We start from the raw sequence: 24,109 nt of genomic DNA on the forward strand, positions 1-24,109 counted from the left end.
GAAGGAGGGAAAAGAAACAAGGAGGGGAGCCTTATCTCAGAGGAGATGGATGCAAAGGGCTGCTAACCCCAGTGGTGAGCCAGGAGACAGGAAGTGAGGTGGCAGATGTGTAGAGTCCACTACACAATAGAAACTTTACTTGAAGAGCTAGGATCTGGCAATGAAATGGGTACCCAGGCTTTCAGAGCAAGGGGCCACCAGATGGTTTCTGACCTAAAAATGGATAGAAACACTTTCATACTATGCTCTGAATAATTCAGTTTTGTTATCTAGGAATTTGAAATATTTATCTAACTCTCCTGGAGCACTGCACATAGAAGTTGCATTGAAAAGATATTAAAAGACCTTATCCTCATTCTGCTGGGGCAGGAGCATGAGAACAGTTGTACAATAAAAGATTGATAGTGGGTATTAGAAAATGAGTGTCAGATTACAAAGGAACGAAGGGGAGGCACCACATGTAGGAAGGTGTATAGAAGATAATTTATTGCCCAATACAAGGTTGTTTGAGATGGCACAGAATACAGTCTTGGTTTCTCTTTGAAAGAATTGAAGCAGAGTTGCCTAGCTCTTGAGGAAAAGTTAAAATACACAAAATGCATTGGGCAGTCATTTATCTTCTGTGATTGTTTGAGATCTCCTTTTTTATTCCCTCAGCAGCAAAACCACAAATGCATATCATATACGTAATTAGTAAATGAATTAACCAAAACTAATAGCATAAGGAACCAGTAATACATACTGTTGTACTGCAGGTACAATTCACTTTTGTACCATCTTCCTCAATATAACTTAGATTACCAGCAATGCAACCTTTGCTGGTAGACAGCTGCAGAAAAGAAAGTAGCGGTTCAAGTATTCAACAATGTAAATATACAGTAACTCCATATGCTAGACAGAAAAATTCAGTCATCTCTATATAAACACAAGTACTGGCATAGTTATCCTTTTCTATTGTTAGTAGGTGGGCAACTTCTACCAGGCTCAGATTGGTTCAGAACTTAATCTGAACTGGTTGGGAAATTGGAAATTAGCTTATGTGTATTTCAGCCAATCTGACCTTGGAAATAAGCTGCTCACTCCCAAACCTTCACTCACCTTCCAAGCCCCCTTTGGCCCCTTTGACATCTGCCATCACACTTAGCAGGCTGGCACTACAGCACCAAGTGGGGAGAGGGAGGTCTCTTCCTACCCCCCTATTCCAATGGCACTCCCTCTTCCTTGTCTGACACTGAAGTAGCTCCTATGAAATGTAGTTTTTCAAGGGCTACTGCAATGTCAACATGCAAGCATAGAAAGGAAAGTAGAGAGGAAGAAATCACCCTCTCTTCTTGTCTGGCTACAGGAGTCCTGCCACCAAAAAGGAGACAGGGGGGTAAAACCTACCTCCCTTTCCTCTCCTGTGGTTTGCAGCTGCCACTGCAGCCTGGTATGAAGGGTGGGTGGAAAGGGCTGAGAATTAAAAGCTGGCATGGAGAAGAATTCAGAATACTCTTCTCAAAGGTGAGGTGAGTCTTATAGGCCCCCTGAAACTTGTATTTCTGAGCTCAGAAGTATAGAACTATAGAAATAAAAATAATGCTTATACCCTTCAGAATACAGGTGTAAACTAAAAAAATCGTTTTGTAAAGACATTATGATTCTTTGTTAAATATGATCACTGTAACTAGACAATCAAACAAAAAGCTCAGGAATCACCAGATCTGGAAATAACTACCAGATTAGTCAAAGATGCAGAGCATGCTACATAGCCATGCTGTGTTTGCTTCAGAGAACCAATTCAATGAGAAAGCATGAAAATTGCAACTGAGAAGAGTAGTCAGAAGAAATGCAACTACAGCAAACTGTCCCTTATGAAGATCTGAGATGCTCACAGTTTGAGGGTTTGAACTGAGTCACTAGTCGGTGAGGTGTTAAGCATTTGTTGACTATATTCTCTTATGCCTAGGTCCCCTATTTCTACAGCTAGAAATAGTAAGTACAATAAACTTCTTGGCAAATTGGTGCCTACTCCATCTGTAAAGATTAGATAGATAGATAGATAGATAGATAGATAGATAGATAGATAGATAGATAGATAGATAGATAGATAGATAGATAGATAGATAGATAGATAGATAGATAGATAGATAGATAGATAGATAGATAGATAGATAGATAGATAGATAGATAGATAGATAGATAGCATCCAACATAGCACTAAGTCAAGGTCCCGTCAGCACAAGGATTGCTGCTGGAACCAATTACCTAGGGAGGTGGTGGGCACTCAAACATTAGAGGCATTCAGGAGGTAGCTTGACAGGCACCTGTCAGGTATGCTTTCACTTGAATTATAGCCCTTTCTAACTCTACTATTTTATCATTCTAGTGCAATGGGACTTTCTCCCTCTCCTCAACTTGTGGCCCCCATAAATCTGTTCTAGGGGCTCCTCCAATCCTCCAAAGCAGATTTGGGGAGGGTGCAGGGTGCACAGGGGTAGGAAGGAGAGGGGGGGAAGTCCTGTTACCCTAGTGGTAATTCTTGTGCTGATGGGACACATTAGTAGAATACTGCCTTTAAAATTTGCTGTCCTTTTCCAAATATGATAATTTTTTACAGATCATGTAAAAAGTTATTTATTTATTTATTGCTCACCCTTCACCCTGGTCAGGTTACAACAGTTTCAAAGACATCATTAGACCACATACGTCACAAAAAAATAGAGTAGATCCTAAAAATATAAATCTCAGGTGTCAAAGGCTAGAGTAAAGAGGTGTGTCTTCAGCATTCACTGAAAACTGTACAGTGAAGTTGCCAGACACACCTCTGTGGGGAAGGAGTTTCGCAATTTAGGGGCTGCCACAGAGAATGCCCTCTCCTGGACCACCAACACCCAGGCTTCTGTGGGTATCGAACTACCAAGAGGGCCCATCTACTGATCTTATCACCTGAGAGGGTCTGTAAGGAAGGAGACAGCCTTTCAGATATTTATATTTATAAAAGTATTTATATACCACCCTCTCACAAAATATTAGAGCCATGCACAGCAGTGTAAAAACATTTTTTCACAAAAACCATTAAAAGCAATACAGATACTTAACAATATGTAGACTCCTCCTAGGTATCTTGAGCATACAGGAAATGTCATTGACAATGTTGTCCACAACTCTTTGGTTTCCAAAATGCACTGTATCTGTGTAAAATATATCTCTGTCAAGATAAAATATTGTCAATTAAAAATAAATGAAATAATAATCCCACAGAATACTGATGTTACACAGGGAATATAGTCTAGGGACTACTCATCATGAGGATTATCAGATGTACCCTGCCTCCTAACTCACTAGACTGAAATCAGCCCACACCTGTCATAGCCTTGGCCCAAACTGGTGTGCTGTGGAGAATTGGAAATGAGGAAACCTTTAAATCACCATTTCAAGGTCCATGAGAAAATTTTGTTAAATTAAATGACAAAAACTATGATTTTCCACAATTCCCACACTCTTCTGGTACATGCCTGTTAAGTAGTTTCAGAGTTATTTGCTGTAAAAGGGAAAACAATTCCTAGTTGCTTGTCAGTAAGATTTTAAAAGTTTGAAACACTTGTCATGATCCTGGGATTACATTCCCTTTCTTCAGGGAATGAAGACTCAGAATCAGAAGGCAAACTGGATGCAGGGTCAGTCCCAACAAGCACATCTGCAAGATGAGCCCGTGGCACCAGTGCTTTTCTGGTCAAAGGATGTTGCATAGCCATCCTCTGACTCAGAGGGCTCCATCCCAGAAGCCCCAGTACAACCAGATCCCTCCTTGCTTGCTGGATTGGGCTTGGCCTCTTTGAGAGGCACCTTCTTCTTCTTCTTCTTCTTCAACTGGTGTTTAATGGCGAATCAAGGCCAGGACAAGGCCCTGTTATCGCCACCTACTGTCAATAATCTCATGCAACACAATTCATTCACAACCTTTCATAAAGCTTAGTATCTTTAACAAACATACTAGTCTCCAGTACCAAGCCCCAGAGACTTTTGTCTCGAAGGGCCAAACCCACATTCAGTTTTCTAATCTCCAAAACGCTAAGCTTTCGGAGGAGAGGCTCTCTATCTTCCACATACTTAATACAATCCCAAATGACACAGTCCACAGTTTCCACCACCCCACAGAACTCACAATCCTCAGAGTACATACGTCCAACCCTGTACAATCACTCCTTATAGCACAGTGTCCCGTTAACTTGTGTCTGCCTTCCTTTCAAGTGAAACACTCTGGAGTCTTTCAGAGTTGAACAAAACAAAAACACCCGCCGACCCATAGTTTCAACCTCCCGCTGCCTCTGCCGCTCACTCAGCATCATCTGTTTAACCTTACTTCTAACTTTGGAAGTGGACAGAGGTAACACATAATCAATGCTCCTCTGTCCCAATGCCTACTTAGCCACCTGATCAATGATCTCATTCCCAGCAATGCCCACATGAGCTGGGATCCAACAAAAGAGAACTAGAATACCCATATGTAATAGCTCAGTATTCATCCTCCAAATCTCATTCACTATATTACTTTTGCATCCTATACCACCATTCTGAATAGCCATCAAACCTGACAAAGAGTCTGAAAACACAGCTACCTGATCAGGTCTCACATCCTGCACCCATTCCCAAGCCAACAAGATAGCAACCAATTCAGCATTCATGAAATCCCAGTCTAATAAATAACAAGCCCTTTGAACCTGAAATGGTGGGACATAATAAGCAACACCCACATGACCATCCTTGAAAGGCACCTTTCGGGGAAGGCAGAGCTTACAATGAAAACATAATTGCTGTTCCTATATAAGGCCCTGTCCAAGGTTGGTAGTTGCTGAAGCAACAGCATTTGAGCTTTCTTCTTTTAGAACATTTAGCCTGAGCCTAGTGATTGCATCATAACAATACCCACACATGGTACATCATATCCAGTATGTCACATTTTAATATAATTTTGAATATATATTTATTTTAATTTTACAACTGCATATTATTACCTTTTAGTTGCATAAATGTTTGTCTGTACCATCTTGTAGATAATAGACAACATTTTAAGAAATAGAGCTGAAATATAAAATAGCACCTGATAAATATCACCAACCATCTGACTGTTTCTTTAAAAAGGCATGCTTAAAACACATTATACCTTTAAAAATACTGTGTGCAAGCTTGTCAATGAAGTTTGCATTCTGCAAGGTTAGAAAAATGTTCTTTGTTGCAATTGAAAGTGTCCACTTCTTCAAATCTAAGTGCTAAGAGCAAACAACTCCTGCAGCCAAACATTTCATCTTGTTCAGTATCTGAAGTCTAGCCTTTATTATAAGGTAACCATTGTGTTCCAAGTTTTGATGTGTAGTTAAAAAAAGTCAAATTTTCAAATTTTTCTTTTAATCAGTTACCTTGAGCCAAATCTAGTTCTCAGAGATATTTACACATGGTTAGTTGTGCTAGAATGGTTTGAAATCAAACTATGTGAGCAAAGGAAACATTTCTCTGTGGGGATTGCTGTCAGCACTCATCAGCTGATTGGCACTTATTTATTTATTTATTTGTTTGTTTGTTTATTTATTGCACTTGTATATCGCCCCATAGCCGAAGCTCTCTGGGCGGTTTACAGCAATCAAAAACATTAAAACAAATATACAATTTAAAACACATATGTTAAAAACAATTTAAAACACAATTTTAAAATGTAAAACAATATACAGCAAGCACTCCTAAGGCTCCCAATTATTCCCTTGCAGCCACGTTTTTACCTGCCCCACACCTAAACCTTGCATAATCAGTGTGGGCCAGGTGGGTGTGGTTTGAGGAAAATGGCCTCATGTACCACATTAGGTCCCCTGGTGGGCCTAATTTAACCTGCTAGCTGCAGGTTCCCCACCTCAGTCATATTGGGACAAGAGTGCCTTGGGCTTTCTGGGTGGTCTTAACCATCGGGGGTTCAACTCACATTACAAAAAGGGACCTTTCTCCTTAAATTTATTTGGTTGTCCAAAACTGGCTCTTCTATAGTATGTCAGTTTTATCAAGTTATTATGATAGTCCAAACTTTGTTGACCCACTTTGTTATAGCTGGAGTGCTTTTCCTTTTCTTTGCAATGCAGACCTTTGGAGCTGTCAAAAAATTGACCATTTCTATATCTACATCTAATAAAAATGTTTCAAATAACCTAGTAGTAAAATGTTAGGTTTCCATGGGTAAACTATACCCTGTCATTTCATTTAACTGTTTGCTGTATTGTTGTATAGAAGGTATGTATTACCTTAGTGGGCATCCCCAGAATATGTGGATGAAATTTACCTGAGGCTCCACACTTCCAACATTTTTCCTGAGTTCTTGGGTATATCTGACTCAAAATATGTAGGGTTAAATACTAATGATATTGTACTTTTTAAAATGTTCCTTTCAAATATGCTGAAACCAAATTTGGTCAGACCTTGGCCCACTTCCTTTCCCACTCACTGATAGTCACTCCTTGATTTATGCCTTTGCCATTTCCTCATGAACTTATCTGCTTTGTTTGATAGATCTAGAGAGGATTACTATCACTGACTCCTGTCTCCTCGCACTGCCACTGCTGACGATGCCCTTGTTCATAACAAGAAGAGAAGGCTTTTCATGAAGGAAAAAGAAGCAAGGCTGCAAGGAAAGGCTGGTTCCCCCTTTCTGCTTCGTTGCCACCTCCTTTTAAAAATTATTCTTATTTGTGAGGCTGCCCAGATCTCCCCTTCAGCCCAGACAGAGCCAAGAAGCAGCAAGGCAGTGCACGACTTGCTCACCCTCCATTTCTGAGGCTAAGTGTGTGTGCCAGCATCCCTCCTTTCTTCTACCTACATTCCACTCCTCCAGTCTCTCTCTCCAAGATGCTGCAGCAGTTGAGTTGAGGGGTTCCCCTCTCCCATGTGCCTGAATGCATGCATGCCTGTAGATGTTTGCAGGAGGGGCAGATATGTTTGTGTGTATGTGCAGTGATCTGTCTTCTGCTCTGCTTTCATTCTGCAAGTGCATGCTAACCAAGTCATCAGTTCTGATGATCTTCCCAAGGCCTAAAAGCACTAACCCCTCTCCTCAATCTGTACACCTTGTTGTCTGCAGTGCACAGTCTAGTATCCCCATCACCAACACATTGCTGCTTCTTGATTATTAAAAAGAAAAAGAAAAGTTCAGCAGGTTTATTTATTTATTTATTATTTCAATTTATATACCGCCCTTAGCAGAATAGCTCTCAGGGCGGTGAACAAACAAGATAAAATACAATATATCATAGTAAAAAATCACAAAAACATGTACAAACAAACAACAGAAAGCACAACAAAAACGAAATACAACACAAATTAAGAAGGATACATGTTAAAAGTAGAAAGATTAAGAAAATTAAAAGATTAAAATGCCTGGGAGCATAAAAAGGTCTTTACCTGGCGCCGGAAAGATAGAAGTGTAGGCGCCAGGCGTACCTCTTCGGGGAGGCTGTTCCACAACTCAGGGGCCACCACAGAAAAGGCCCTAGATCTAGTAACCACTAAGGTTGGCTGAGGCTGGGATCCTGGTATTGCAGCAGAAATTTATTTATTTAATTATTATTGCATTTATATCCCACCTTTCCTGCTCAAGGTTGTGCACATGGTTCCCGCCCCATTCCATTTTATCCTTACACCAACCCTGTGAGATAGGTCAGGCTGAGAGACTGTGTTTGGTCCAAGGTCACCCAGTGGGCTTCATGGCTGGGTGGGAATTTGAACCTGTTGGTTCTTAATGCAGCATTGGAACCTACTGGTGTTGGGAGACAAGACTGTACATCTTCAGACTGTGGGAGGGGGGGAGGGGATACCAATTTGATTGGATCTTTGCATTAAGAAAAGAAAGTAACACCTCCCTGTCTGCAGGGAGCTTTTAATGGAAAGGGATATTTGGAGATATGATTTTGCCACGCACCATTTTTTCAATTAACAGAGACTAACATTACAGTTACCATGGGAGGGGGGTCACAAACATTTTTTAGCTTACAAAGGGGGTCCCATACTCATAAAGGCTGAGAACCACTGTTCCATTGGTTTATTCTGCATAAAATACACATGCGCAGTTGCAGTGCCTTACACATATCCATTTATCCTCAAGACAAGACACAAAATGCTTCATCAAACAGCAAGAATGAGGAGGCATATAACCAGCCAAGTTCTAAACATTCAATTAACAACACTTTTCAGTTCAACATGTTTGTGTTAATATGTATTTTTAGGACCCACTGTATTCTGGGATTTCAGGTTGTTTTGAAATAAGTTTTAATGTAATATTTTTAAATTGATGATGATTATAATGGCTTTCCACTTTCACTTAAGATCCAAAGTGCCAGGAAATTGCAGCTATTAAGGGCCACATCCTTAACAGGCATTTTTTAGGCAATATGGATATAGTATGGTCTCCTGTGTTGTAGTGCTTCATGCTGCTAACTTGGAGCTGGATGGCTGTCAGTGGCAAATATTTATTTTTATCTGCTGTTTCTAATTGTTCTTATATATTATTGTTTTGGGGTATTTCTATTGCATATGCTGTTGCGACGTTGGTGCAAAGGCAGAATATATATTTTGAAAATAAATAAATAAATAATATTTCAATGGAGCATGTGACTAACTAGTTGGATGGGGGTCAATATAGAGCATGGATTGTCAGTGTGGTGCCCATGAGCACAATGGTGCCATTGCGGTCCTCCCCAGATGCCCAGGAAGCCCTTCAGCCCCTCCACTGTCCCCTTGGTCATGAGGTGGTGACCGTGATTACATGTTCTCCCTTAAAAAGTAGATAGAGCTGAAGAAGGAAGTTAGAAGAGTGACACACTTTCCTACTTCCTTTTCAAGAATCAGATTAATTCTAGTGGATCAGACTTTTACTCAGATCCCTTGGAAAGCAGAGTGTGTATTCATACAAGTTCTCATTTTGTCTTGGAGTGGGAGCTAATTTAAGGCAGAGAAGTGACCCGGGGGGGTGGCAACTGGCAACACTGTCACTCACTCAAAAATCCAAAATGTCCCCTCACCCTAAAAGGTTGGCAACTCCTGATATAAAGAAGTTGCTTGAGCATCACGGACTGACTGATGATAGTATTGAAATTATATATAATATCACAAATGTCAAAATAGTTTTAACATTTGTTTTATATGTATATATATATATATATATATATATTTGAAATGTAATATGAGATATTTTGACAATGTGTGTATTTAAGGATCCAAAGGCCTATTTTTGTACTATAGAATACAAGAGTAAGATAAAATAAATTAGTATATTGCTGACTTTCTTAAACTTACCAAATTTTGGTGCTGATTTGGGACAGTCACTTCTTATTTTCCTTGTGGTACAATTAGATGTCATCTGCAAGCCAACAGAATCTTTAAACCTGCGATTGTGTAACCAGTTCAGAAATATGTTACTTTGTATCATATTCTTCAGCATTTATAGTATCGTGTAACATTTAAAACAAAGGAGGGTGGCTTTATGAATGCACATCAGCAAAAGTCATATGCTATCTCACAGGAAGGTGGATTGCGAAGAGTGTAATAAGTAATAGAAATGCACTAACATATTGTCAGATTTAGGTAAGGAATTGGAAAAAAATAAAATCTAGATTCATGTAAACTGTCCCAAGATTTTTGGAGGAACAACTGGATATAAATATGTGATTAATAAAATTATTTAATTCCACATTGGTACTTGAGATATGGTCAGAATGTTTATTTGCCGTTATGAATTTTGGACTATATTTACAAAACCTGATCTGTGATGTAAACTGGTTATGCAAGTTTATACATGCTCATGAAAAGTAGATATGCAACTGCCTTCCTTTTATTATATTCAAAATATAAAATTTAAAACCCAATAGGTAATGAACTTAACACTGACTCAGACCCTTAAAAACATAACACACACGCCCAATTTTTTTTTTTTGAGGGGGGGGAGATATTTTTCTACACCAAACTAAATTTGTTTGTATCTCGGGGAATTAAAATGTCCCAAAACAAAGCCATGTGTGTTGTGTCAGAAGAAGGGCATTTGAGTCTGTTTTCCTGGATCAGGTTTTGTTTGAAAAGGCCATGAAACATTTATTATCCCAATACATCACAATTGGTTGAGACAAAAAAAGCATCCCAATGGCAAAAATCAATATATTTCTTTGGATTTTCCCTCCCAGGGTCTTTTTTTCTTTTAATTGTGCACTTAAACCTTTATTGCTGGATCAGTTTTCATTGGGGGGAAAATTCCCCTGTTTTAGGATGCTTTTAGTGCGATAGCGATTATTCTGTGTTAGGATTGTAATTTGTCATTATAGCCCTTTTCAGTGTACATAGTAATGTGTACCGTATATTAATTCTTGGGGGAAATGCTGTTTTAAAAATATTGAAATGGTATAAATTGAAAAACTGCCCTAGCTCCACGAGTTTAGTAACACTCAAGCTTCTTATATTTCCCTCTTCCCCCTGCCATATTATGAAAAGATTTCCATAATATCTACAGAATTTACTTCTGTATTTAGCATTGAGGAATAAAGTTGATAATTAATATACTGTTGATAGGTATAATTGCAATGATGTTTTGGCTGATGTTATTAGGAAAACTGGTTTCAGTATGCAAAACATGACCTGATAGCATTTTTGCTTTTTGGATGCATTGCTTTTTATGTCCTTAAGGTGGCAGAAGACACTGTATTATAAACTACAGAAAAGCCTATCGTTCAGAAAAACTTTTGAGTTTTCTCAACATTTCAATTCTCTATCCCTAGAACAACATCTAAAAGTCATCTAAATAAAACAGGCAGGATAGGCATAGGATCTAATTTACGTTTTTGACATATTTTGAAGTATTCCAGATTTGACAGTGGTCAGCTATTTTCTTATTTTACCCGTTGCACACAATGTAATCTCATGGTTTAAATTAGCATCCAAAGCATCCAGATGGGCTACATTTCAAACCTTGAAGAAATGAGTCACATCTGCAAGTTCAGTTTTGATATTTTGTGATTAAGCAGCAACATTACATAGAAAATTATTTTGGTTTGCTACGTAAGATCCCTAAACAAAATACCTTCAGAGATTCAAACTGTTAACTGAGATGGCTTAAAGTGGAAATGTTACTGTTTGTCCATCTGGACAACTTCTGTGTTTTCACCTAGTTAAAATTCCACTTCACCCTCAACCTCTTCACATGGTTTTAGGCAAGCTACTATTCTATTAGTCTCAATACCTCCCCACAATATACTCTTACTTCATTTATATCCCACCCTTCCTGCATGGAACTCAAGGTGGTGTACATAGGGTTCCATAGTGGTTTCCATTCAGACACTGACCAGTCCCAGATCTACTTAACTTCACCAAGGATGCTGTATGATATGCCTTCATACCATTCCATGGGACCAAAGGAAACTGGCTTATACTAGGTCAGACCATTTGGCCATCTTGCTCAGTATTGTCTGCTCTGATGAATAGCAACTCTCCTGGTTCTCAGACAGAGGTCTTTCCCATCTCCTGCTATTTGATCATTTGAGGTGCTGGTTCGATCCCAGGGCCTTCTGCATGCAATGCATATGTAATGCTAAAGAGCTATGGTCCTCCCCATTTCTCAGAAGACTAGGTCCAGAGAATATTTTACAGGTCAAAAAAGTAATATCTCAAATTGTAGGTTGTTTTTAACTGTTTTTAATTATGTATTTTAAAACTGTTGTAACTAGGGTTGCCAGGTCCATGGCCTGAGACGGATCCTGTTATCTTTAGGAGAAAAGAAAGTCAGCCAAGTGCAAGTGTTCTTGCAACCCTGTAATGGGAAAAACCACAAGGTGGAATTCTCCCTTCCCTCTGCACAACTTTTAAAGATACAGAAGATCTCTTGGAGGCCGGGCTTGGCAACCAAGAGGTCTTCTGTATCTTTAAAAGTTGTGCAGGGGGAAGGGAGAATTCCACCTTGTGGTTTTTCCCATTACAGGGTTGCAAGAATACCTGCACTTGGCTGACTTTCTCTTCTCCTAAAGATACAGGATCCGTCTCAGGCCATGGACCTGGCAACCCTAGTTGTAACCCACCTTGGGACCCTTGGGTGAAGAAAGGGTAATCATCATCATCATCACAGTGCAACATCATTGAGTCAGCTGCAAGTTAATTTTCCAGGTGTCTCAATGCAATATAAAACTTGAGGTGAATAAGTCTGAAACTGTTGCTACTCAGGACAACCTTGTAAACCAGGAAGAAATATGTAATTAGTTTTTCAGAAATATCACTAACAGATTCTGATTTCTAGTGTCCTTGTTTAACAGACGCTATTGATTTTCCTGTTACTTTGTAGATAATGAGATGCCACAGATACTGGTACTTCCTTCCATTCTTTCTGATGTCTGTGGGTCATATTTATGAATCGACCCTGACCCTATGTTCATCATCAGAGGCCCTTCTTCATGTGCCCCCTCCATGGGAGGCTTGGAGGGTAGCCAAATGAGAATGGGCCTTTTCAGTGGTGGCCTCCTGGCTGTGGAATGCTCTTACCAGGGAGGCATACCTGGCACCTTCTTTATCCATCTTTAGGCACCAGGCAAATACCTTCCTTTCCACTTAGGCCTTTGGCCTTTAATGTGGGTTGTTTTAGTTACTTCCTTTTATTTGGGTTTTAAGTTTTTATACTGTTTGTTTTTAAATCTGTTTTATATTGTATGTTTTTAAATCTGTTGTAAATTGCCTAGAGACCATTGGGATGAGGCGACTAAATAATAATAATAATAATAATATGATGATGATGAAGAAGAAGAACAGTTCTGCAGTGGTGGCTGCTTGAAATTTGGAATTGTCCATAACCATGATCGTTTAGCACCATTTATTCATTTCTCCTATCAATTCCTCAGCCTTCTAACATTCATACATACTACAAAAACGCACCTATCATATTTCCTCCAGCCCCTCTCTTGCCATCAGCTCTCTACATTACTTTCCCTCTTGAATATGGAATGATTGGCTGAAGAATGCCTTTCATATCACTCTTTCATTACCAGAGTAGAAGTGTCCTGAATGAATGAGTTAAGAGGTAGGCAGTTGTTTGTTTCTCTATGGCTCATCATGGCACTAAGATTCTAATGCACTGTTTGAGAATGTGTATTATCATCCATACTCAGAACCTGTTCTTACAACTTTTTCAGTGTATGGCATCTGTGGCTTTCAGTGAGTCCATGGTGACTTTTAGCCATATTGTCATGTGCTGGTGTAAATACCAGTTCATGCACAGACAAAAAAACCACACAGCAGTTATTGGGTTGTATTCAACATAGTGCTAAGGTGAAGTCACTTAGCGGTGTGCTAGTTGTGCTTGCAGAATGGCTTGCACCAGTGAAATATCCTTGCACAAGACAAGGTGCAGGAAGCCTAATGGGTTCTGGTGGGGTTGTTGCACAACAGGTTACACAACCAAAATCACGGGGAATAGGCCTACAATTCTATTGACATTTTCTACTGAAGATCTTTTACTGAAGATTTTTTCAGAGGAGAAAACTGATATGAAAATAGAACAGAAAGAGGAGTGACATTGCAGTGTGGCCTACAGCCTTGGAAACATGAAGAGCAATCATGAAAGTTTTTGTTTTTTGTGTTGCTGAAGATGTACCTCTTTACCCTGGCGTTTGACACTTGAGATGCATATTATTAGAACCCACCTTATTCTTGTGATTGTAATTTGTGTTAAACTGTTTTTAATGTTTTACTTTAAATTGCTGTAACCCAGCTGGGACCTTAGGGTGAAGGGTGGGTGACAAATCAAATTATTATTATTAACAAGTAGTAGTAGAAGCAGAAGCAGTACATCATCCTAAAATCTTATATGATTAAAATGTAGTATATAATGCTACAAACAAACATTTTATTTGTGATATTTATATACATCAAATTTAACAAGCATGGCAAAAGATACTTACAAAATATTTCCCCAATTAGATCTGTTATTCAAGATGAGAACAGGTGCTTCATTTCTTGACAGGCTTGTGATAACACCTTCAACAACTTTTTCAATTGCTTTAAGAACATCGGAGCTGAAACAAGTAATTTCACACTGCATGTATACCAGTTCCAAAATCTTCAATACAAAGTTGATATGCATAATTGTGTTAAATTATTTATTAGATTTACTAAGTTACAAGCATTTCACTGTTCTTTGTCTTGCTTCGGTAGCCCTAGAAATTTTAATTTGCCATTTCATGTGTGTTCACTTCAGGCATTAGAAAGTATACTGCCAGCCACTACTCATGATTTTTTTTATCCAGCCAAACATTTGGATTAACTGGTTTAAAACAACTATGATTAATGTTTTAAATCAAATGATGTAATATTAACTTTGGCTAGAGTTTGACTTAACTTGTTTTTAAATGCTGTAAACTTCAAAAAATGTTCAAGGGTATAATATAAGTACTTCCTCTCCACCATAGCACATTAACCTTTTGATCTGACACTTTGAATGAGTGCCTGTGGTTTTTAATTATATGTAGGTTTTGGCTGGATAACAACATTGTGTGTGTGGCGGGGGGGCAAAGTGTGTCATGAACTGAACTAAGAACAGTAGTAATGTTGCTCCCCATACAGCAAATAGCAAACTGCTTTGAACCTCCTATAAACAAAATAACATTTTTGCTTAATTTTCTCAGCTCCCTTCCTCCCCAGCTCTATAACTGTGCTCTTGATGAACTATGTTATAAAGAAATGCCAGTTCAGAGATGCTGCATGTGGACAAAAATGTGTTCCTTTCCTTAAATGGGAGCATATTGATGGTATATACCACAATGAACCTCAGATACAATGCTCTTCCTTCCTATTAAGGAAGTATCAAGTGCTTTTTGAAGGTGATTGTATATTACTCATAATCTTATTAAGGAGGAAACTGGAAATGCTTTTTGTTAGATATCTGGCATTTATGGGAATAAGAAGGATGGAAATGATATAGGGCTGCACAATTAATCCTCACTTTTCAGATATCTTCTCTTTAAAAATGGTCCATATGCCAGGCTGAAAAGTTTCAAAATATAATTTATTTCATGGCTAGATTCATTCAACAGACAAGGGTCATCAGCATTGTTAATTTTCTGATGTTTCCTATTGGTATATTATATTATTGTATTATTATTTAGAGCATTTATACCCCACTCTCTAGCCAACAAGGCTTCCAGAATGGCTTATAGGGTTGCCAGGTTCAGGGCCTGAGACTGATTCTGTATCTTTAGGAGAAGAGAAAGTCAGCCAAGTGCAGGTGTTCTTGCAACACTGTAATGGGAAAAACCACAAGGTGGATTCTCCCTTCCCCCTGCACAACTTTTAAAGATACAGAAGATGTCTTGGAGGCCGGGCCTGGCAACCAAGAGGTCTTCTGTATCTTTAAAAGTTGTGCAGGGGGAAGGGAGAATTCCACCTTGTGGTTTTTTCCATTACAACATTGCAAGAACACCTGCACTTGGCTGACTTTCTCTTCTCCTAAAGATACAGGATCAGTCTCAGGCCCTGAACCTGGCAAACCTAGTGGCTTACATGTAGTTAATTAAAACAACAGTCCCTGCAAGCAGTCTTACTATCTAAAAGACACAACACAAAAGGAAAAGGGGAAGGGGAAGTAGAGGAAAAAAGCAAACATGCACCAATTCTTGGAGTTAAATAGTGGTTTTTGTAATGACCAAGTTACTTCTGATTCCTTCAATTTCAGTTGTTGCAATGATCTTTTATGACCCATGCGTATTAAATTTTATCACAGTTATGTATAAGACAGATCATTTAGCCAGATAGTCTTCTGTTTCATCTTTAGAAATGTTTGGCTAACTGTACCAAATGGTAGATCCAGGTTTCAGATCCAGGCTTAATGTCTGGTGTTTTGGGCCAACGTAAGTTAACAGTGCTTTAAAGGAGAGAGGGAAGGATTTGAGTGGCATGCTCATTGGAACAAATCACATATGTTCTTTCTTTAATTTTAGCTCCCACTTCTTAAATGAAGTAACCTTTAAGAAGAAGAAAATGCATTACTTGCCAAACATGCCAACTTAAAAAGCTCTCAGCATTAATTACAGAGAAATCTAAGCTGGGAACAGCAAGGCACTATAGATGTATCACATGAGGATAAAGCCTGTCAGCTCATTTCCAACAAGTCACAGCATGAGCATTCTTTTTTCTTTTTGGCAACACAAATAGAAATGCACTTAAATCATTATTTCACAACAGGAATAAAAAAACAAACCAAGCTACAGATTTAATCCTATATTGTGTTTAAGTGAACAATAGTATATGAACATAGATTAACATTATTCTAAAGTAAATTTGAAAAAAAAACATGTTGCTTGAAAGAAAGGTTTTAGTGCCAGAATTTTTATACTAAGTATATCCAATGCACTATTGTCATACATACATACAACATCAGAAAGATAGTATTTCCTTTTTTTGTGGAATCTCATTATTACATTTTAATTACCATTCCTGCAATTGACTTTTGAGTGGAAAAAGATAGCTGAGAAGACTATTGTAATAAAAAGTATAGGTTCAAAGTCTATAAAATCAGTCTGTGACAGACACAAGTAAAATGAAAGAATGTGAGCTCTGTGTGTTCTACAACAGTGGTTCCCAAACATTTTTCACCATGGACCCCTTAAAAATTGTCAAGGGTCTTGGCAAACCACTTAATGAATTTTCTGCCTATTGTTGTAATGCACTGTGCTAGAGGCTGTATGGTTTAATAGTGTTTTTACAGACATGCTGCACACTGTCTGAATGAAGTTTGTGGACTACAAGTGGTCCACAGACCACAGTTTAGGAACCCCTGCTCTAAAAATTCCTATCTCAACTCTCAGTTCACAGACTGTTGGATTGTGGACAAGGAGCTATTTCCCAGTCTCAGTCCCCAGAGTTGCAAGCTCATATCCCAAGCTGCAGAGATCTTGTGTAGCTCTTGAGCTGTTCCACGGCAGTGGAAGCAACTTCCCCATGAGGAAAGGTTTACAACATTTACGGCTTTTTAGTTTAGAAAAAACTGCAAGTAAGAGAGGGACCACAATTGAGATATATAAAATTATGCATGATGTGGGGAAAATGGGTAAAAAGATGTTTTTCTTCGTCTCTCATACTACTAGATCCCAGGGTCATTAAATGAAACTGAATGGTGGGAGATTCAGGGCATACAAAAGGAAGTACTTCTATCCAACAAGCCTTTTAAGCAGAGATCTTTCCCAGTCTGCAACTGTAATGGAATTGTTTTATCACTTGTTTGCCGCCCTAAGTTCCTTGGGAGGAAGGGTGAGCTATTAATAATAAAAATTATTATTAATTGTTAAACCTTGAAATTTGCTTCCATAAGGTGGCCGATGTCCTAGATGGCTTTAAAAGAGAATTAGACTAATTAATGGATGATAACACTATTGTGGCTACCAGTCAGGAGAGTGGATAGTTGTGGGCTAGATAGATCAGTACTATTTGTTTGTTCATTGTTTAGAAAATGTATATCCTGCTTTTTGATGAAATAATCCTCCAGGTAGTCTACAATGGACTGCAATAATATACAAACAGAGAGACACACACCAATAGGTGGGGCCAGAGTGTGCTTCGCTTCAGCTTTGCAGCAGCTTGATATTCTCATAATATGACAGTTTATGAATCAGCTCTATGATAATTTGTCTTTAGTCAAATTGGGAACTATGTACCGTGGTGCTGGGACTAAGTTGAAGTGTCAAGCATCCATAATTTCAATGTACTTTTAAGGGAAAGATCCTCCACCCCTGGATCTTTCTGTGTGTTCACCACCTCTGGAGAAAAACAAAACAACCTTTTTGTTCTCCAAATACTTTGTCGCAAAGCAGTATACAAGTAATACAAATAAACTGCAGTTTCTTATGCAGCAAAGTAAGTGGCATGCTCCCTTTGAGAAAAGACTGAGTGAAGAAGATATCCCTTATTTCAGAGCATGAGTTTTCATATTACAGGATGACCGAAGAGAAATCTCATTTCTCCTGTTGTTTTTTTAATGGCCATCCAAAGGATGTCTCCCACATCACTGATGAAGTTTGGAGAGAACTGTGTTCATGTAGTGGCATATGTCACTGTTTTGCTACTGCGATCTGTGAACTTTTTTGAAGGGCAAACAAGTGAAGAAGAAAACAGAAATGAGTAATTACCGTGAGTTGTAATTTGATAAGTGGAATGGAGTACACTTGCTCTTGAGGATGATTCCTCCCTCTGGACCAGTCAGACAGGGCCTTGAAAGATTGACAGCTCCTCTTCCAGAGGGAGGAGTTTCCCTCTCTCCAGACCGAACTGGCAGAGCAGAAACAACTCCTAAACCCCAGCTAGTACCTATCACTGAAAAAAAACTCAAGCCAACAAAGGAACTGTATAGACAGACTACTGAACGAAGGACACTTAGAGTAGGACTGGCACAGAAGCAGACCCACAATTGAAAGACAGACAGGGGTAAGCAAACATCTTGTAGGGTATATTCAGTGAAGACCATAGCCATAAAAGTAATCCCCATCCCAACAGAGAAAAGGGAGGGTCGAATGTACTCCATCCCACTCATCAAGCTACAATTCACGGTAAGTACCAATTTCTGTTGTTGCCTGAGTGGGATGGAGTACATTTGCTCTTGAGGATGTACCAGAGCAGTACACCAGAGAGACCTAGGTGGGCTTCCTCGGCCCCACCCTCCATAGCTGATGACTGAGAGGAAGTATCCTGAATTGAACTTTCAGCCCCAGGAAGCTTCAAGGCCCTCTGTGCTTCTGCTAGTAAAGGCTGAAAAATCTCAGAAAGCAAACCACCTTGGCTGAGGCTGATCCACCAACACTTCTTCCTCAGGAAGTTTGCCATCTTCCCCAGCAGGTTCATAGGGATAATAATAAGGGTCAGGCAGTTTTCTGTCTGCCCTTTAGGGAACTGTTAAAGGTGAAAACATCATCAGCACCACCTGCCCCCTTAGCCTGTGTCTCAGATGGCTCCACAATGACGGAAGAACTCCTGAACATGGGGAGGAAGGAGACCCCACAGATGCCTGAGGAAGATCTGTGGGATCTCTTTCTCTATAGCTCCTGAAATGTGCCTTACCTCAATACTCTTTCCTTGATGAACTTTTTGTGAAGAGGACCTCATCCTCCTGTGCATACCATGAGGGAGGGAGTCCTAGCCTAACCTCTTGTAAAAGCAGGGATATAACATGAGAAAACTGCATGACTGACCTAGGAAAAAGCATTACTCACCCCACCTGCATGAGTGGGTAGACAAGAAACTCCTGCCTCAAAGTGCTGGGTACTGTCAGAGAAAGAGGCATTCCAGTCTGACCATTCCCCTTGCGAATGACCTTTGAGTCTGACCAGTCCCATTGCAGACAACCATGGTGGCCAGAGGTGGTAGAAGCACCAGGCAAAGTCATAAAAGTGAAGGCATGGCTCCCCCTGCCCAGCCAAGGGTGGGGAGCAGCCAGCCATGCATGACGCTGTCAGCTTGCCGCTCAATCCCCCAGCAATTCTCAAGCCTGAGGATGTTGGCAGGGACTACAGAAAGCTGAAATTCAAAGCTTAACTGATCAAAGATGCAGGGAGGGGGAAACAAGTGATCTCACAGGGATCTGATATGCACAAACGCTTGATTAATGGAGCATCACAATGATCAAACAGAAATAGCGCTCCCACTGAGGTCAGTTCAAACAAAATGGCAGTCCTGCTTGGTGTGTATTGCGGGAACCCACCAAGCTCCATGCCCTTCATGAACCAAAATAAGAGCTCCCTCCAGGGAACTCCAATGAAGGCATAACGCCCCTTGCAACTTGACACTTCCCCCTCCGGACCAAAAGGGGAAAGCAGGTGAAGGAAATAAATAAATAAAACAACCACATAAATGCACACAGAGCAAGGGAAGGAGTAATGTACTGAGGTAAAAAATCACCCCTAGTTTAACAAAACTGTAGTAACACCAAAAGGGGAGAGGAGGAAGTACACTAAAAAAAACACCAACTCAGAAAATACATGATAGAAAAGGCACAAGACTCAAGAGAGAAGAGGACCAAATCCTCACCAGTCTCAGGGATCAGTGGGAAATTTCACAAAACTCCTCCCTTCTAGAGTGACCACTCTCCCTCCCACTAGCCAAATTGTGTGAGGTAGAAACCATATCCACATTTTGTGGAATCAAATTCACAGACTGTTAGAAACAAGGGAAGCAGCATGCTCTGAGAGATGTGCATCTCTTAAAACCCCTTGCAATGGGGGGAGCTCTTGTACGGCCACTGCAAAAAAGAGCAGGAAAGAATGGAGCCTAGGGCTTACAGCTGCTGCCAAACATAGCGCTACTGCCCTGAGGCCAAATATAATTAATGAACCATGGGGCTGAAAGATAAAAGTACTATTATCGAGGTGGGAGAAGGACACTTAGCAGTTAGCCAGACTGTGCTGCTCCCACCCCTTCCCTGCCGAGCCAGTTGGGAAGACAAGGCAGAGGAGTAGCCCAAGCAGTGAACCCGCTTCACAGTGAGAGTAGCAGGAATTGCTTGTGCCACTGGGTGCTGCTAAACTTGAGGGCCCTAGCCCTGAACCGTTGCAAGCAACGGGGCAATAAAACAAGCAGTGGGCAGTTGGATGGGAGAGTTATCCCAGCCACCACCAAACCGTGTATCCAGCAAAATGGCGGTTCTGCAATGAGTTAGATCTGCAGAGCTGCTGAGGAAGAGGAGCCCTTGCAGCAGCAACAACTAGTCCTGCAGAAACAAAAGACTCCACTGAACATAAGGGAAAGACAGGAGGAAAATAAAAAAATCCATACACACACATACAGGACAACACACAAGAAGAGGAACTGTGAGAAGGTAAAGAACTGTTAGAAAGTACTGTAAAAGCAAAACGCCAGCTCAGGGAATTTTACCAAGACCCACTAAAAAGACCCAATCTATTCTGACCAAGGCAGGAAAGAGAGGGAGGACCCCTCTCCCTGGAAGAGGAGCTGCCAATCTTTCAAGGCCCTGTCTGACTGGTCCAGAGGAAGGAGTCATCCTCAAGAGAGAATGTATTCCATCCCGCTCAGGCAAATACTGCTACCATTTTGTACATGGCACAGTTTTATAAAGTGCATTGTAAATGGGGAGATGCTGCTTGTTGTCTCTCTACAGTGTTTTCAGTGAAAGAGGCTTCATTGGGTCTTTACCTAGAGATCTCACAGCTATGACAGGCAACAAAGGGATCATGCCTGCTTCCAAGTGTTACCCCTGCTGCTTCTCTGAGAGAAAGTCGGTGTTTGTCCAATAAAGTGAACAAGGACCAGTTCGTCTCTCTAGGGAAGGTCATGGTGAACCTGACACAGAGACTTGAAATGGAAGGCTATGCCTTTTTCTGAGTGGAGGAATGGAGACTACTCCTTGCTCACTCTGTCCACTCCACTCTGCTCATTCTACTTCTGCAGAGCTTGAGAAGCAGAGAGACTCAAGCGAAATACCAAAGGGGTTTCCTGCCTTTGTGTAGATCATTTGGGGGGGAAGGGCATGAGGTAACATGCACACCTGTCCAGCAAAGACTGTTTTGCATCAGTCTTCAGTAAGATGGGGCCAAACAGCCAATCAAATCAGGAAGCATAGGCGGGCTTACAGCCTTTCTCATGCACCCCCCACACGTGAGGAGGGATAAAGATATGAAAGAGATTATGAGGGAAAGTTGCTATGAGGGCCCATCTTTTTAAAAAGCTGGGAGGCATAAAGAATTAAGAGAATCTATAACAGAAAACTGCTAATACCCCTCAGTTTTTAAAAAAAGGAAAACTAAAAGATACTTCAGTTGTATTTGTTATGTTATTTAATGTGTAAATAATATATTGAGGAAACGTTTTGACCGAATGACAATAAACTAATTATTTTAATGGAATTCAAATAAGGTTCTGTGTTTTATATTTTTAAAAACATTCTCCCATCTGTCGCCACCACAGATGTACAATTTAAAACAGCATACCACCATTTTGTCCAGCAAATTGCCACATCTTGTGTTTTTTTTAAAAAAAAATTGTAGCAGAATTGAGAGATTCTTCTGCATAAGCCCCTTGAAATGGGAGAGCTGTACAAACCTATTTCAGTGGCCTACGCTTGAGCAGGAGAACTTCTACTGAATTCTGCCTTTGGTGTAGAGTCTATATTTACACTATTGAGTTCACAATATTGCTTTCACCAATTAGACTGAACTGAATTTATATGAAACTTCAGATTTAGCCCACCATGATAGAGGTAACACAAATCTAACGTTTTTTCATTCCAGTAAAGCCTCAGGTTTCAACAAGAAAGAAACTGCTGCAATTATCAAAGAAACAACAAAAGAAGAGGGTATTAACAAATCCTTTTAAATTAATGCACCTTTCTTTTAGCCTTTAGGTATTTGAGATCACACGGGCAACATATATGCAAAACCCCTGTAGCCCTTTTTAAGAATTCCATATCAAACATCTGTGTTTCAAGGACTATTTGATACACAGGCTGACAAATATATTTCAGGATTTTAAATAACATTGGCAATAGTAAGGTATTTTTAAGACTCCTTTTATTCTGATGCAGCATCAAGTATCAACTACAATTATTCTTGACACCAAAATTGAATTTCATTTCCTATACTGCTCTTATTGAAATAATGATAATGTGTTTAAATTGCCCATCCAGCCAAACTCAAAAGCCAAACTATCAGAAAATTCTCAATAAAATGATTGCCATTTGGCAAATCCCCAACATTGGTCAATTAAATGTAGGGTGTACTCAAATTATTATATTTTAATTACACATGAAGGTGCAATCCACATGTGTATAAATATATCATCTTCATCTTTTGTGCTAATTATTTAATAATCTAAAGACAAGTGGCTACTGCCACATGCAGTGTATATTAAGTAAATTACACATATTTAGGAATACAACTATGCTGCTTCAGGAGGAAAGATGGGATATAAATTCTATTAATAATAATGATGATTTTCTGGTCGCTGTGAAACTTTTCAGTCCACATTAAATTAGTTCAACATTTACAAAATATTTAGATATATGTAACATTCCTGCTTAAATCAGTCATTTTCCAGGTCTCATACTGGACAATGCCACTTGTTTCCCTTCATTTATCAGGAACAGATTATTTTCCTACAATTACACTATGAAACCGTGTAGAATAATAGCAAGTTGGTAACAAAGGAATCCAGTTGCTTTTGTTAATAGAAATTTGAAGTAGTTGAAAGAAAATGTAATTGGTAACCATACAAGAATTTCCTGGATCTGTTTTTGTATCACTTCTCAGTTTCCCATGGCTGTGAGAAAATATTGAAGAAAAACGCCTTCCATGCGCCAGCAGATTTGACTATGAACAAGTTAGCTGAGTATGGGAACCAGACCTATCACCTGCTGCTTACATGGAAAGATGCTGATATTTTTTTAATGAACAGGGCCTCTAGTATAGAAATAGGAGATGAAAAGTCATTCACAGCAAAGACCATAAACAGGGCATATCCTTTCTGATTTGACATGCTTTACTTAAAGAATAAAATCCATTACGTTTTTAGCTTACAAAACATTTGAATACGAAACACCTGCAGGTAATTTAGTATCACGGCAGCTAGGCCAGTACAATCGAAGGATTTTTCTGACCATTGTTCTTTGTTTTGAATCTTTTAGCCACTTAGAAATCCGACAGATCCTTTCTTTAGTGAGAAGGAAGCTTATGCCTAATTTCTGTCACAATACCATTGGAATTTAACACTGAAGATACTTATACTTTCTATAGCATGAGAGAGTGTAGAGAACACAAAGAAACTGCAGTAAAGTGTTCATTAATTTAATTTTTTAATTTTTTTTATTATTTCTACCCTGCCTTTTGGCCAAAAGGCTCTCAAGGTGGCTTACAAAAAACACAAATATAAAAATACATCAATAAAAACAATGCAATTTACAATAGGCAATACATAAATAAATAAATGTGGGTGAGAAGAAGGATGGGCACAGGAGAAATCCAAAGGAATGGATCTTGAGGGGAAAGACCTGGAGGAGAGATCCTTTCTCCATGACGACTGAGATGATGGATTAGCGACGCCATGCTACTCAGAGTGGATTTTAGTCCAGCTACCACCG

At 39.5% G+C, this 24,109-nt stretch overlaps 1 protein-coding gene across 1 annotated transcript in view; it reads right to left on the reverse strand.

Annotated features, from left to right (window-relative positions):
* Positions 1-24,109, reverse strand: part of SPO11 (SPO11 initiator of meiotic double strand breaks) — a 59,866-nt gene that overhangs the window by 23,840 nt on the left and 11,917 nt on the right. Inside the window, exons 4-9 of the mRNA XM_061630166.1 lie at positions 21,172-21,318; positions 13,941-14,054; positions 9,310-9,398; positions 4,998-5,064; positions 3,082-3,190; positions 743-829 (exon numbers count right to left, since the gene is read on the reverse strand). Coding sequence (XP_061486150.1) covers positions 743-829; positions 3,082-3,190; positions 4,998-5,064; positions 9,310-9,398; positions 13,941-14,054; positions 21,172-21,318 — 613 coding nt within the window. The remainder of the gene's footprint in view (positions 1-742; positions 830-3,081; positions 3,191-4,997; positions 5,065-9,309; positions 9,399-13,940; positions 14,055-21,171; positions 21,319-24,109) is intronic.

This window comes from Rhineura floridana, chromosome 6 (assembly GCF_030035675.1).
Source record: "Rhineura floridana isolate rRhiFlo1 chromosome 6, rRhiFlo1.hap2, whole genome shotgun sequence".
NCBI lineage: Eukaryota > Metazoa > Chordata > Lepidosauria > Squamata > Rhineuridae > Rhineura > Rhineura floridana.